This window comes from Juglans regia, chromosome 1 (assembly GCF_001411555.2).
Source record: "Juglans regia cultivar Chandler chromosome 1, Walnut 2.0, whole genome shotgun sequence".
Taxonomy (NCBI): Eukaryota; Viridiplantae; Streptophyta; class Magnoliopsida; order Fagales; family Juglandaceae; genus Juglans; species Juglans regia.
This window is the reverse complement of record NC_049901.1, coordinates 16,651,947-16,667,509: the sequence shown is the minus strand read 5'-3', so window position 1 is coordinate 16,667,509 and position 15,563 is coordinate 16,651,947. Positions and strand designations below refer to the sequence as shown.

The 15,563-nt window shown below is 36.5% G+C and overlaps 1 protein-coding gene across 3 annotated transcripts; it reads left to right on the top strand.

Moving 5' to 3' along the window:
• The first annotated feature begins 698 nt into the window (after positions 1-698).
• Positions 699-15,326, top strand: LOC109006065 (CLIP-associated protein). Of its 3 annotated transcripts, none has more exons than XM_018985222.2 (21): positions 699-1,259; positions 1,667-1,822; positions 1,910-1,972; positions 3,579-3,647; positions 3,864-4,029; positions 5,136-5,294; positions 5,480-5,577; positions 7,057-7,131; positions 7,210-7,278; positions 7,348-7,433; positions 7,521-7,638; positions 9,505-9,603; positions 9,694-10,051; positions 10,251-12,001; positions 12,119-12,220; positions 12,785-12,889; positions 13,249-13,323; positions 13,402-13,470; positions 13,620-13,688; positions 13,900-14,001; positions 14,902-15,326. In XM_018985222.2, the coding sequence occupies exons 1-21, from the start codon at positions 927-929 to the stop codon at positions 15,061-15,063; spliced, it is 4,284 nt and encodes a 1,427-aa protein (XP_018840767.1). In that variant the 5' UTR covers positions 699-926; the 3' UTR covers positions 15,064-15,326. The 3 variants fall into 3 exon arrangements, with proteins under 3 accessions (XP_018840767.1, XP_018840768.1, XP_018840766.1); XM_018985223.2 differs by having other exon boundaries at positions 5,133-5,294; positions 10,335-12,001; XM_018985221.2 differs by having other exon boundaries at positions 5,133-5,294.
• Positions 15,327-15,563: the final 237 nt, after the last annotated feature.

Sequence of the window (15,563 nt, the reverse complement as noted above, 5' to 3'; positions counted from 1 at the left end):
TTATTTTTATATTAATAGAATATTATTGTGAATTATCATCCTGCATCATTAATTTTTTTTTTTTTAATTTTAGAAAACAGCATAACTCTGAAATTCCCAACAATGCCCTGTCAATTTTCCTCTCCCATATGTTCCACAAAATTTTTTGCTGACATTGACGAAAAAGACGCCACCAGGCACCAGGCTCCAGCTCAGAATTCGGAGGCACAGACCCAAAGTCTATTGCCGCCATCTGGGCCAGTGGCCACCGCATAATCGACTCCCTTCTCATTAAAAAAAAATATTAATTCTCTATAAAAATAAGTTTATAAATAATATAATTTAATAACAACTATTATAAATATAAAAAATTATATAAAATAAATTTATAAATGAATATAATTTTATAAAATTTGTCAGATTTATTTTATAATAAAAATAATTTTATAATTTGACGTATCGCATTAAATTATATTAATTTATAAATTTATTTTAATGTATTGACTAAAGTATTTTTTATTTATATATTGATTTTTGTAAAATATCTGAATAACGAAGAATTTCAAAAAAGTCAAAAATTAAAAAAAAAAAAAATACAGGTAAAATCCGTCAGACAAAGGCACAGTGGTACAAACTGTAAATTAAAACGAAACAAGTGGTGAATTCCATAACTGCCACTCCCCCAACCATAGCTTCATCAATCTTTCCCACCGTCAATTTTAGTGAAGCAACCTTCACTGTCTCTCTCTCTTCTCATTTCTCTTTCACTAGCTTCGCTCACTACACTCGCTGCTTCACCAACATTTCCTTGAATTCCTTCTACTACATTTAGGCATTAGCCGTGTTCTCTCCCCTTACACATTCCCTCCCTACTCTCTCTCTATATGTCGTAGATTTTGGCTAATCGCGTTCAGATCTGAAGCGAACCGCACCAGATCCGAGCGACGATGGAGGCGGCCTTAGAGCTTGCGCGTGCCAAGGACACGAAGGAGCGCATGGCCGGGGTGGAGCGGCTCCAAGAGGTACTGGAATCTTCGAGGAAGAGCCTGACCGCTTCGGAGACCACGGCCCTGGTCGATTGCTGCATGGATCTCCTCAAGGACAACAACTTTAAGGTTTCTCAGGGCGCCCTCCAGGCCTTGGACTCCGCCGCCGTCCTTTCCGGAGACCATCTCAAGCTTCATTTCAACGCTCTCGTCCCCGCTGTCGTCGACCGCCTTGGCGACGCCAAACAGCCCGTCCGCGATGCCGCCCGACGCCTCTTGCTCACTCTCATGCAGGTACTAATCCTAGCTCCATTTTTTTTGTTCTCTTTGTGTGGTTGTTTTGGTGGAATCTGAGATGCTGTTGGGCTCGAAAGCTGCTTGATATAGTTGGTTTTTTGCAATACATTTGTTTGTCAATGATGAAGTTCAAGTTTGTTTAAGCCAGTTTAAGCAGAATGTCTAGGGCACTAGGCCAGGTTAGGCATGCAATTATAACATAGTTTACGCTATATGCTTTGCAATATTATTGCAAGTTGGGCCAAGGCACAATTTTCTTAATAGCGTTAATTAATGTGTTCAGTTTCTAAAAAATGCATTAGTTATTGGGGTTTCGTAATGTCTTTGAATAAGGTAAGAATGCTTAAGGTAGGCGGGTAGGATGTTTATATCTAAAACAAAGGGGGCTTAAAATTGTTCTGTAGGTTTCTTCTCCAACAATCATTGTTGAAAGAGCAGGGGCTTATGCGTGGACACACAAAAGCTGGAGGGTTCGAGAAGAGTTCGCTCGTACTGTCACATCAGCAATTGGTCTTTTTGCAGCTACCGAGCTTCCTCTTCAGCGGGCTATTCTTCCTCCGGTATAATCATCAACAACAACGTTTTTTTATGTTCAGGACGATTTTTCAAGGAAAGTAGACTAAATTTATGAATTGTTTACTTATCAGATTTTGCAGATGTTGAATGATTCAAATCCTGGTGTTAGAGAAGCAGCTATATTGTGTATCGAGGTTGGTATTGTTCTTTGCTGCAGTTCTTTTATTTCCCTTTATGCTTTTTGATAAGTCATATTACTTTATATTGAGGATCAGCTACAGTCACTACTGGATTTGATTATTAGTTTGGCTTTGTTTTTCTATTTGTTAATACATAGTTAGAATTGCAATACATTGTTAGAATTGCTATAACTTTTTTCTGATTATTGAAGTTTTCGTCCTTTAATTTTAAGGATATGATTTTTTCTATGTTGTTAGATTAAAATTGATAGAATGGATGGGGTCGTGTATTTGGACTTCACTCCCCAGGAGTGGGTTTGAAGGGCTCTGTGTTAGTAAGGTTCCATGCCATAAAAAAAAGATATAATGTTGGGGCCAACTGTTAGGACATATCGTAATAAGTTTGAGTTTCTCGCTCTTAGGAAAACTGATTTTTGGGGTCTTTTCCCACACCTTTTGGTTTCTAGATTCCTTGCGGGAAATTTAATGAAAAAATTTCCTAAAAGGGCCTTAAATGAGATATCAGCTTGGTGTGTGTGTGTGTGTATTTTGATTTAAGTGAGTCCTATGCTATTTACTATTTGCATGGCTTAAACCATAAAAATATCAGATCTCGTGGTCTGAGTGGGCAGTTAGGGTGTAATGGTGCGCACACTATTATCAAAGATGATATGGGAGAGTTGGGAATTAGAGACGATATTATGAACCTTTTGTCACTTTAAATTATGAAGAATAATTTTTTTTACCTATAAAAAATGAAGTTTTCACTTCCTGGAAATTTTATAAGCCTCTTTTGACTCTGAGGTTTTACATCATTTGGATGAATTAGTAAGTTTTGCAGCAGAGCAACTAGGGGCTTGGTCTTGGTCCATCTCCAGCCCTTTCCACAATCTGTATGCTCTTCAGATTTTAGGGTGTCTTGCCTTCTTCAGTTACCAGGATTATCATTCTTTGAAAGAGGGGAAAAAAAAAGTTTCTGTAACGTACAGGTTTTATTCTTGTCATTTGAATTTCATCGTATTTTTGGAAATTGCCTTTTTGGCCTGGATTGTGCCAGAAAACTTTTCAATGTTTCAGTCTGTTCAAAGACCTGTTATCTGTTGTCTTCGTTAGTATAAACTTACCATTTGTGAATGTTCTGATGTGATTTATGATCTTTGGAACTTTCCTCTTGATTGACTTATGCTAGAATGCAATTACCTTCTCAGTTTATGCATTTTGCATGGAATTCATCTGTTGATTTGCTGAATTGAATGGTTAGAATTGATGTTGTGGGAGGTATGATGCAGTTTTACGTGGTAGATATGTTGGCTTGATATCAAATATAAGCAAAATCAATGTTTTGGAAAGTCAATGCTATATTAGTTGAAGGGACGATTCATATGTAATTGGAAGGTCCAGATATATGTCCCATGTACTCGGGTTATTGCCTATCCTTATCATCGATAAAATCTTATTTACCGATAAAAAAAAATGTAACTGGAAGGTCCAGATATTCTTTACTTCAATCTCACTTAACTGCTCTTGCAGATGTTGCTGTAGTCTCGTCTGAGTTTTTTTAAATGGATGGACGTTGTGTACCCATATGCAAGCTAATCTGATCTTTTCTGTTTGTTTTTAGGAGATGTATACACAGGCTGGGCCTCAATTCCGTGATGAACTTCAGCGCCACCATCTTCCTTCATCCATGGTGAATATCTAACTGAGAACATCCCCATCTTAATTTGTTGTCTCCTCTCCTTCATATTTTATTATCTTGCCCGTATAGGTTACTCTGTCTGCCTAACTTTCAGATAGTGTCATATACAATGAATAGGCAGACTGGTTGTTGCTATTACATTTTCAACCACTTAATTTTGTTTTTACTTATTTAGTTATTGGCTTATGCCACAATAATTAATTTCAGGTGAAAGATATATATGCCAGGCTAGAGAGGATAGAACCACAAATTCGCTCTTCAGATGGATTTGCAGGTAATTTTGTTGCTGTGGACGTTAAACCTGCAAGCCTTAACCCCAAGAGAAGTAGTCCAAAGGCTAAGAGTTCATCAAGAGAGATGTCTCTTTTTGGAGGTTAGGATGTTTTCACCTCAAATATTGCGAATATTCTGTCATTTGTTAACTTATGTTTTTATTCGGTGACAAATGCATATTTCGCCATTTAGGTTAACTGTTTGGTTATATATTATGTTTTCTATGCAACAGTTAAAAACTAATTAGTAAACATGCTTATGACCTTAGAACTGGATGTTAACTATTTGGAATTGTCATTTTCATATTCACAACAGAATCTGCTTTGGTTTACTCCATGTATGTATGCATCAATGCATTGTTGATGACTGCCATTTCCTGTCTGGTTTACTATTAGTACGAGATTTCAACGTAAACTATTAACTGCTTGGTTCTTTTTCTTGTTATATATGAGATATTAAATAGTTTTCTAAATGCATTTTTGTTTCATCTCTAAAAGTGGTGACATCTAAGTACGTAGGAAGTATACAAGAAATACATCTAAGCATTCAAAGAAAAAAGAAGAAAATCCCAAAAGCTAAGAAAGAACATTATCTCAGTAGTGAGTAGCCACCCACAGTAAGGAAGAAAACTTTAAGCTCTCCCATTGATATCGGAGCTTCAGAATTCTTGTAATCTCTATTCAAATACACTGCATCAGTGAAGGAGTGAAGTTTCACAGCAATCCAAAATGATGGAGCTGTAATTGTCCTCTCCAACACTACTAGGCATTACCCAATCCACTCCAAATAGACTGAAAGTATGAATCCACAAAGCATTGACAACATCACAGTGAAGCAAAAGATGGTCAACAGGTTCTGCACTACATCTGCACATGTAACATCAATCAATCACCAAAACTCACCTCTTCCTTAAATTTTCGACCATGAGAATCTTCCTTAGCTCAGCTGTTCAAACAAATAAAGCTATGCGAGATGTTAAATTATATGTGAGGGACATGGGAAATTCTGGAAAAATTGGTGATGCTGTCGGCGATTCACTTGCGAAGTCTAATTTTCATGATGTGGGAGCATTTCTTTAAATTTTGGTATATTCTACCTTTGTCTTCTCTCTAGTGTGTTGGTGGTGTTATTATATTGGATGCAGTTTCTGTCCACTCAATAAAATTCTTCTTTACGGATCAAATAAAAAAAAATTCTGTGCAGCAGAAGGAGATGTTACTGAAAAACCCATAGAACCTATCAAAGTGTACTCAGAGAAAGAGCTAATACGGGAAATTGAGAAAATTGCTTCTACCCTTGTACCAGAAAAAGATTGGTCTATCCGGATAGCTGCAATGCAGAAAGCTGAAGGCCTTATTTCTGGAGGTTGGTTTACCGTTCTCTCCTTGTCTGTTTGCTTGCACATTTGTCTGTGCGTGTGCTTGAATTCTATGCTTCTAAACTGATATGTTCTGTCAAACATTTTGTTGGCCAGAATGTTGATGAATTATATGACGATTTTGATTACAATTTTGATTAATAATGTTTATTATTTGTTTGCTTTCCATCAGGTGCCACTGACTATCCATGCTTCCGAGGACTCTTGAAGCAACTTGTTGGCCCTCTAAGTACACAATTATCTGATCGAAGGTCTAGCATAGTGAAGCAGGTGTGCTAGCATTTTCTTGTTTCAGGTGGCAGTTAGTAGGTTCCCTTTCCTTCCTTCCTTTTTCAGTTAAATGCAATGCCTTTTGATATTTTCTGTTTTCTGAAGTATGCTTTGAATTTATTTTTTCAATTGTCTCAATCTTTTACTTCTCATTCATACTTTGTCGCCCTTTATGCCTAATGTTGGAAAATTTCTTTTATTTATTAGAATAAAAAACTTGAGAAATAAATGTCTTGGCACAAGCAACTACAAATCAATTCCAGGAGGGGGAGACTAAGGGCTCGTTTGGATAGTGAGATGAGATGGTTTTAGACGAGTTGAATAAAATATTGTTAGAATATTATTTTTTAATATTATTATTATTTTGAGATTTGAAAAAGTTGAATTATTTATTATATTTTGTGTGGAAATTTGAGAAAGTTGTAATAATGAGATGAGATGAGTTAAAATGGTCTCTGTATCTAAATGAGCCCTAATATGGAGTGTACCTTGGAGACTAACATGTGCATTATCAAGAAGTAACATGTGCATTATCAAGAAGGGAACATCTACACTACTTTATGGTCATAGTTGTTGACTTGTCTTGAATATTCAACCTTTTAGATGGGAGTGTATCTTGTTTGCAACCCCTAGGGGTTGGCTCAAGTGGTAAGAGTCTTAGTCTTGGTAGTAGATGCTCCATCGAGGTCTAAGGTTTGGACCCTTGGGTACAAAAACTTCTAGGGGCCATCAGACTGGAGGAATTTTCTATTGAATTATCCGAGGTGCATGTGTAGGAAACTCCTTATTGAGGGTCTGTGCACCCATGAGATTAGTTAGGATTTTGTTCTTGGACAACCGGTGCTAAGAAAAGTATTTCCTGTATGCATTTTGTGTACTTAGGTCGCCTCGTTTGGATGCTAAAATAAGATGAGAAATCTATGAATAGTAGTGAAATGGTTTGAGTTAAGATATTTTACGGGGTTTTGGGAAAGAAGAGAGAAAAAAGTTGAATAAAAATATTATAAAGTTAAAATTTTGTTAGAATATAACTTTTTAATATTATTTTTGTTTTGAAATTTGCAAAAGTTGAATTTTTTTTTTTTTTTTGTGTTTTGTTTGGAAGTTTGGGAAAATTGTAATGCTTAGATGAAAAAGTTGAATATTTAATTGAAAAGTGTGTTTGAGTGATATTTGGATGTTGAGTTGAGATATCTCAACATTGAAACGGGGCCTTAGATTGCCTTTTTTGCCCCTTTTAATGAAGTTTTGTTACTTACAAAAAAAAGACGGGTGAAATTTCGTAATAATCCAGGTTTTGGTCGTATAACTGTACATGAAAAAAGACAGTGAAAATTGCACAGGAATCAAACAGTATCTCTACTAAAAATTCTTATCTATTTAGTCCATCCCGCTTAAAATCTTTTGCTTATATGTAGAACTCACACACAAACACAGTCTTATGTATACATATATTTTCTTATACTTCATTCTTTCTAGGCATGCCATCTACTATGCTTTTTGTCAAAGGAGCTGTTGGGAGATTTTGACGCATGTGCTGAGATGTTCATTCCTGTAAGCTCAACTTTTTTTTTTTCCCGACTATAGAAATCTTGATATGCTGAAAGATTTTAATACTTTTATGATAATCAGGTCCTCTTCAAGCTGGTTGTGATCACTGTACTTGTAATTGCAGATTCTGCAGATAACTGCATAAAAACGGTAATGCTAACTTTTATTTTCTTCGTTATTTTGTAGTTGCCTTTTTCTTCTTATCTTTTTGCTTTACAGATGTTGCGGAACTGCAAAGTTGCCCGTGTGCTCCCTCGTATAGCTGATTCCGCAAAAAATGACCGTAGTGCAATTCTCCGTGCAAGGTATGGCTATACCACCTTTTTCTTTAATCTTAGAGGAAGGAGTTTTGTCATTTTTTCAATCACCATTTATATTCTTTTGTACTGTAGGTGTTGTGAATATGCACTGTTGATATTGGAATATTGGGCTGATGCGCCTGAAATACAGCGATCAGCGGATCTTTATGAAGATCTTATAAGGTGTTGTGTTGCAGATGCAATGAGTGAGGTAGTTATATTTGGAGTTGGTCTAATTTGTTATGATCGCTGGATTTAGACATGCACTTTGCGTGGTTTTTGGCTTTGTATGAATGATAGGTTATGCTTGCCCTTGCCACATGCATGTCGGTCATAGTTATGGTTGTTCTTGTAGCCTACACAATAAGAGTTACAATACAACTTCCCATTCATAAGCTGAAGGATATGTTTTGTTTTTTTATTGGTAAACAAAGTTTTATTGATAATTAGGGTAGACAATAGCCCAAGTACATGGGACATATACAAGAGCATCACTATGCATGATGAAGGATATGCTTTTATGCGTGTTGTTTTCTAATTTTCTAATTCTTTGAGCTTTTGATCGTCTTTCTCCGTTTCAGATTGAGCAATGCTACTATTAATGGTAAATTTTATATCTCCAGCCACACTTATTGATGTGGCATATTTTGAGTGATTTCATGTCTACCACCTAAATGGACATCCACTTCAAGCATGTTATATTAGTAAGTGTGGTTGAAAATGACAAAATCTAGGCTAAAGAAAATTTCTCTTTTAGGTTCTCTGGATGCTTCAATTTGAGGGTTTATTAGCTTTTTTTTAGTTGTGCTTTTCTTATCTTTAGTTTATTTATATATATATATATATACATGTAACAACCCTTTAGGCACCCTTTTTTATACCTCCTGTGTACATAAGCTATGCCTATTTCATTCCTATCAATGAAATTTACCTCTTGCTTATCAAAAATAAAAAAAAAAAACAAAACAACCCTTAGGCCTATATTCCAGGAGGACTAGTCAATTCTACAATTGGAGCCCCTTGGAAGCATTATAAAGGGCTTGAACTTCTCCATTCCAAGTAACGTGAGATCCCATTCACCACCTTCCTATACACAATTTATGGTATTACAATCCCCCCTTAAATCCTTGATGTCTTCTTCAGAATATTCCATCATATAGGTGGCACAACTCAAGTCTTGCACTTCTAGTTGAGTTTGGCTCAAATTCCATTTGTATGACCTAAGGAAAGCCCATGCTACATTCGGGCCTATACACTAAAAGGACTAGTTAAGCTTACAATTAGAATCCCTTAGTGTAACACCCCAAGTGAAGCTCAAGCCACATTTGGTCTTATACTCCAAAAGGATTAGTCAATGATACAATTTGAGGCCTATTGGAAACACTATAAAGAGCAAGAACTTATCATTTCCAAGCAATGTGGGATTCCATTCACCATCTATCCTTATCATTCAGTATGGAGTATCACTATCTCCCTCCCCCCTTAAATTCTTGACGTCCTCTTCAAGCTTGTCCGTCGTAGGTGGCATGGCTCAAGTCCCACATTTCTGGTTAAAATAGGCTCTGATACCATTTCTAACGTCTCAAGGGAGGCCCAAGCCACATCTAGGCCTATATTCTAAAAGGACTAGTCAATGATACGATTGGAGCCCTATTGGAACCATTATAAAGAGCAAGAACTTCTTCTTCCCAAGCAATGTGAGACCCTATACACCACCTACTCTTATCATTCATTATAGGGTATCGCACTTAGAATCGTTGTAAAGGGCTTGAACTTCTCTCTCCCAAGTAATGTGAGATCCTATTAACCATCTTATACAATCCAAGATATTACATACATATATATATATATATATATATGTATATAAGTTTTATGGAGATAGATAGAGAGAGAGAGAGGTGTTTGGAATGAGTATGACCTAATGGGTTTATGGTTTAATCTTGTTTGGTTGATTTATTTGGGTTCCTTTCCCAATACATTATTGAATGCCAATCCTCACATTTTAGTGCAATCATTGTTATTGTAACTAATTATTGGTGCACGTAATTATAAATGCTCAAGGTATTCAACTTGGCAGGTACGATCAACTGCAAGAATGTGCTACAGAATGTTTGCAAAAACTTGGCCAGAGCGTTCCAGGCGGTTATTTTCATCCTTTGATCCTGTTATTCAAAGGGTACATGTTTCTTTTAACCTCGAGGACCTTTTTTTTTTTTTTTTTTTTTTTGGCAAAAGTCATTTCTTGAAGTGAACATTTTTTGTATAGATAATAAATGAGGAGGATGGAGGCATACATAGGCGACATGCTTCTCCTTCCATCCGTGATAGAGGTGCACTGACGTCTTTTGCATCTCAATCGTCTGCTCCCTCAAATCTAGCTGGATATGGAACTTCTGCTATTGTTGCGATGGATAGAAGTTCAAGTTTACAGTCAGGGACATCTCTGTCTTCCGGACTACTTCTGTCACAACCAAAGTCACTTAGTAAAGGCAGTGAACGGAGTCTTGAAAGTGTTTTGAATGCTAGCAAACAGAAGGTCACTGCCATTGAGAGCATGCTTAGAGGTTTGGATTTGTCAGAGAAACATAATTCTTCAACACTCCGATCATCTAGTTTGGATCTAGGTACCAAATTACCTAACCTATTAATTTTTTTCTTCCATTAAAAACTTGTTGTCGAGTCTCATGCATGAAATCATTTAGTGATGCAGTGATTATTCTCGTTATTAAGGTTAATGTTTATTTATTTTTTTGTTAAAAATATAATTAAGTAATTTGGCCAACTTGTGAGTGGTAAATTTTTCTATTATTGCCCCTAGTGCAGGAGTTGACCCTCCATCATCTCGTGATCCACCATTCCCTCCTGCTGTCCCAGCTTCTAATCATCTTACAAACTCTTTACTGGCAGAGTCAACTACATCTAGTATCAGCAGAGGTAGTAACCGAAATGGCGGCTTAGGTTTGTCTGACATCATCACCCAGATTCAAGCTTCTAAAGATTCTGGTAAATTGTCATCTCGAGGTAATGTGGCAAATGACCCTTTACCAGCATTTTCATCATACTCAACTAAGAGGTCTTCAGAAGAGAACAATGACACAAGGGAAGCTAGGCGATTTATGAATCCCAACATTGATAGGCAGTATATGGATACCCCTTACAAAGATGGAAACTTCAGGGAGACGCAAAACAATTATGTTCCCAATTTTCAGAGGCCACTTTTAAGAAAGCATGTTGCTGGAAGGATGTCTGCAGGCCGGAGAAAGAGTTTCGATGAGAGCCAGCTGTCACTTGGGGAGATGTCAAATTATGTAGATGGTCCAGCATCGCTTAGCGATGCTCTGAGTGAAGGACTCAGTGCAAGTTCTGACTGGTCTGCTAGGGTTGCTGCTTTCAATTATCTTCGTTCTTTGCTACAGCAAGGCCCCAAAGGTATTCAAGAAGTAGTCCAGAATTTTGAGAAGGTAATGAAGTTGTTTTTTCAGCACTTGGATGATCCCCACCATAAAGTTGCACAGGCTGCTCTCTCGACACTTGCAGATATTATTCCATCTTGCCGAAAGCCGTTTGAGAGTTACATTGAAAGAATATTACCCCATGTTTTCTCACGGTTGATTGACCCAAAGGAGTTAGTTAGGCAAGCATGTGCTACAACTTTGGAAGTTGTAAGCAAAACTTACAGTACAGATTCTCTCCTACCGGCTTTGCTCCGCTCACTAGATGAACAGCGATCACCAAAGGCCAAATTAGCTGTTATTGATTTTGCTATCAGTTCCTTTAACAAGCATGCAATGAATTCTGAAGGTTATGGCAATATCGGGATTCTTAAATTATGGCTTGCTAAATTGGCTCCTCTGGTCCACGATAAGAACACTAAGCTTAAGGAAGCAGCTATTACGTGCATTATATCTGTTTACTCCCACTTTGATTCAACATCAGTCCTGAATTTTATTCTTAGTTTATCAGTTGAAGAGCAGAATTCCTTGAGACGAGCCCTTAAACAGCACACTCCTCGCATTGAAGTTGACCTAATGAACTTTTTGCAGAACAAGAAAGAGCGACAGCGACTCAAGTCTTATGACCCATCTGATGTTGTTGGAACATCCTCTGAAGAAGGATTTATTGGTGCATCAAAGAAGAGTAATTTCTATGGAAGATATTCTGCTGCTTCCGATGGTGATGGTGGGAGGAAGTGGGGTTCTACTGGAAATATTGGCCAAGCAGTTTCTGATGAAACTCATGAGAACCTGTATCAGAGTTTTGATGCAAGTTCTAATGCTGACATTGTAGGTTCCAAAACCAAGGAGCTATCTTACACTGTCAATCCTACTGGTCAGCATTTGGGCTCGTGGTCTAGCCAACTAGAAAATCTTGACAATAGTGAAAGCATAGAAGGTTTGTCTACTCGTCTGGATGTTAATGGTCTGATGAAGTCGGACCTGTTGGGGTTTTCGGAAGCCTTGGGCCATTCTAATGAAGCTCCAACAGAGTTGGACCTTAACCAATACAAACCAAAAGTTGTTGATATTATCCCTATGCCAGATGCAGGACCGAGCATTCCTCAAATTCTTCATCTGGTGAGTTGTGTGACATCTGAAGTTTCAAACTTATCATTAGTTCTTTTTCTCAAAATTGTGCCGATAAGATTTACTGCAATTTCACAAGAGGTGAAGGTTTACCTTCTTCTACTTCAGATAAGTAATGGGAATAATGAGAACCCTACTGCAAGTAAGCGTGGTGCTCTTCAGCAGTTAATTGAGGCTTCTATGGCCAATGATCACTCTATTTGGACTAAGGTATGATCAGTTTCCACATTTGCAAGCTATCATGGTGCACTTCATGTGTTAATGTATGCTTGTGTGTGTACCTATTTACTAACAGAATGAAGGCTAGATTGGATGATAATATTCTTGTGATCAGGCAGAAAAGCAATATTCTTAAATGACATTCATCTGTATGGAGTTAGCCCGTGGATGTTAATGAAGTTTATATTTTTAAATCTTTTGTTAGAGAAATAGCATTGTACATGTCAAGCTTTTTATGCTTTAACCAAGCACGTGGAGTGTTATTGCTTGATTTTGTTCTCTGTTCTTTTACTTTTTAAGAAGTTTTTATATGTCTGCTTTACATGAATTGTTAATTAACTTTTTTTATTCTTTGCTGTGTGCACGTTTCTTTGTGAGCAATAAATTTTTAGTAGTGATGATGTGGAGTTTAGTAAAACTTATGAGTAAGAACAGAGTTTTGATATTATGTCAGCTTTTTTACTAAAAAAAAAAAAAATTATATCGGCTTTTACTTGGCAATGTTTCAGGATATATGTAAGTTTATGCTAATGATGTTTTGTTGTATATTTGCAGTACTTCAATCAGATTCTGACAGTTGTACTTGAGGTGTCAGATGATTCTGATTCCTTAATTCGGGAACTTGCTCTTTCATTGATTATTGAAATGCTAAAAAACCAGGTTTGTTATGTATATAGACATACACATATATAGTGAGTATATGCTGGATGGTGGCGTTCATATTGTTTTAAGAGAAATGATACTTGCAGTCGTGAGTCTGCAAGCGCCGTACAGTTGCTTTGAAAAAAGTGAATAAACACGGGACCCACATGAAAAGAAATTAATTTTTTAATAGTAGACTCCACTCTTTTTTAAAACGACTGCATGACGCTTGCGCAGTCCACGACTGTATGTAGTATTACTCTTGTTTTAATTATCATTATATTTTCTTTTCCTGCTTATGGGTATATCATGCTTAACAAATGTCTTTTATTTCCCCCCTTTCCTCACCTTTTTTCCCTGTGGTTTCTTGTTTCTAGAAAGATGCAATGGAAGATTCTGTTGAGATAGTGATTGAGAAGCTGCTTCATGTTACAAAGGATATGGTTCCCAAAGTAACTTATCTCTGTTGATAGATTTTATTTACTCTGCACTTTCTTTCCCATGTCTTATTCTTTCTATTTCATATTCAGGTTTCAAATGAAGCAGAGCACTGCTTGACTGCTGTTTTGTCGCAGTATGATCCTTTTAGATGTTTAAGTGTATGTGGATGAGAAACTCTCTCTCTCTCTCTCTCACTTCCGTTCAGTTCCATCCCCTCCCCTGTAAAAGACATGAAGAAAGATGTTTAGCTTTCTTAACCCATCTCTATGAAAACATAATAGAGATGCTCTCATTAATGATGTTGCAGGTTATTGTCCCTTTATTGGTTACTGAAGATGAGAAAACTCTTGTTACTTGCATAAACTGTTTGACCAAGGTATTTCCCAGAACATCCACTGATTTGACTTGTAACTCTCTTTTTTTGTTCCTAAAGCATATCTAACTCTTTTATGTACAGATGATGAATCAATTGAAATATTTATTGCAACGTATTTGTTACCCAATCCAATTTGCAATGTGTTTTTCTTTCAGTTCTTGTGCTATTTTTATTCACACCATTTTGTTATGACCCTTTGTTTCCTTTTCAGCTTGTGGGTCGCCTCTCGCAGGAGGAACTGATGGCTCAGCTACCCTCATTTTTGCCTGCTCTTTTTGAAGCATTTGGAAATCAGAGTGCAGATGTTCGCAAGGTACTAGTATTTTTATCTGCACTTGATAATATTAATATCTGCACCATTATTACTTTTGAAAAAATAAAAATAAAATTCTGCACCATAACAGTATGCTTGGATCACATGTAATGTTGGGAAAATTTTAGGCTTATATTATACTTAATCCTCAGAACTGAAAATTTGGTGAGAATTGGAAGTGGTTTATGTACAATATTTAAGGAACACTGACCCTATTTCTTTTTTATGCTTCTCTACTCTCTTTTCCTTCTATTATGTAAGAAGTGTAAAAGCTGTAAGCTTTATCTTCTCAACACTCGTCATTACTAATTAATATAGCCAAACCCCTTTGTGCATGTCTTGTTAATATTGTTGAGAAATGCCTGTGTACGAATCGGGTGTAGCCTAGTGGTCAAATGCCGGGCTTGGGATGAGCTGTAAACTTCGTCATCCTGGGTTTGATTCTGAATTAGGATTCAATTGGGTTTTTTCTAACATTTACTTCGAGATTAAAAGAATGCCTGCAATATTTGCTGTCCTTTTTTGGCCACCTCAGATTATTTATTTGTTTTTTTAAAAGTGAAATGAATATCGGAGATGAAAAAATAGCTTTGGGACCTAATAGAGTACTGATGAGCGAGTCAGAACAAGGATGAGATGAGAAGCTTAGTTATAGTTTCCCCCTCTCCCACTCTTTTTCTTTACAGAACAATACTACTGATCGGAACAATATGATGTTGACACGGAGATAGCATAGAACACTAAAGTTTTCCGTTTAACCCTAGATATTAATGCTTTTAATGCGTTCATTATCATGGGAATATGAACTTAATTATTTTCCCCTCTCGTTTTCTGGTCTAATTCTAATTTTGTTTTGGTTTTTTGTCTTTTTTTTTTTAATGTCAATTTTGGGTTGTACAGACTGTTGTTTTCTGTCTAGTGGATATTTATATCATGCTTGGAAAAGCATTCTTGCCATACTTGGAGGGGCTTAACAGCACACAACTGCGGTTGGTTACAATATATGCTAATCGAATCTCACAGGCTAGGACAGGCACTGCAGTAGATGCAAATCATGATTAGCGGAGTTTGATCCCAGTGATGTTGGTTTTGACTTTTGAGTGTTAGCTCATTCATTGTTGTGTATTTTGTATATTGTGTGAATGCATTGCAGAGGCGGGTTTTCTTTGTTTTTTCTTCTTTCCTATTTTTTAATACGGAATTTCTTTTTTTTAATTTTCTTCGTTATTTTATATGTTTGGATTGTACTATATCGTGCCAATATTGTAATATACATTCTTAAGAGCATGATCTATAATATGGAAGGTTTTTGGGGAAAAAGAAAATCGTACTCAATGCTTACATGTATTCTTGATGCTCGCTCAACGCAGACGCGTGGTAATCAAAGAAAATGCTACTATTGTATTATTTATTTTTTGTTTTTGGTTAGATTAACTGAAAATTACTGTATTCATGTGAAGAGGCGAAAAAAAAAAAAATCAATGATTAGCCAATTTTGCGTTGTAAAATCATTAAATAGTTGTGGAATTTTGGATTTCAGCGCATGAGAGATGTGGTAATGA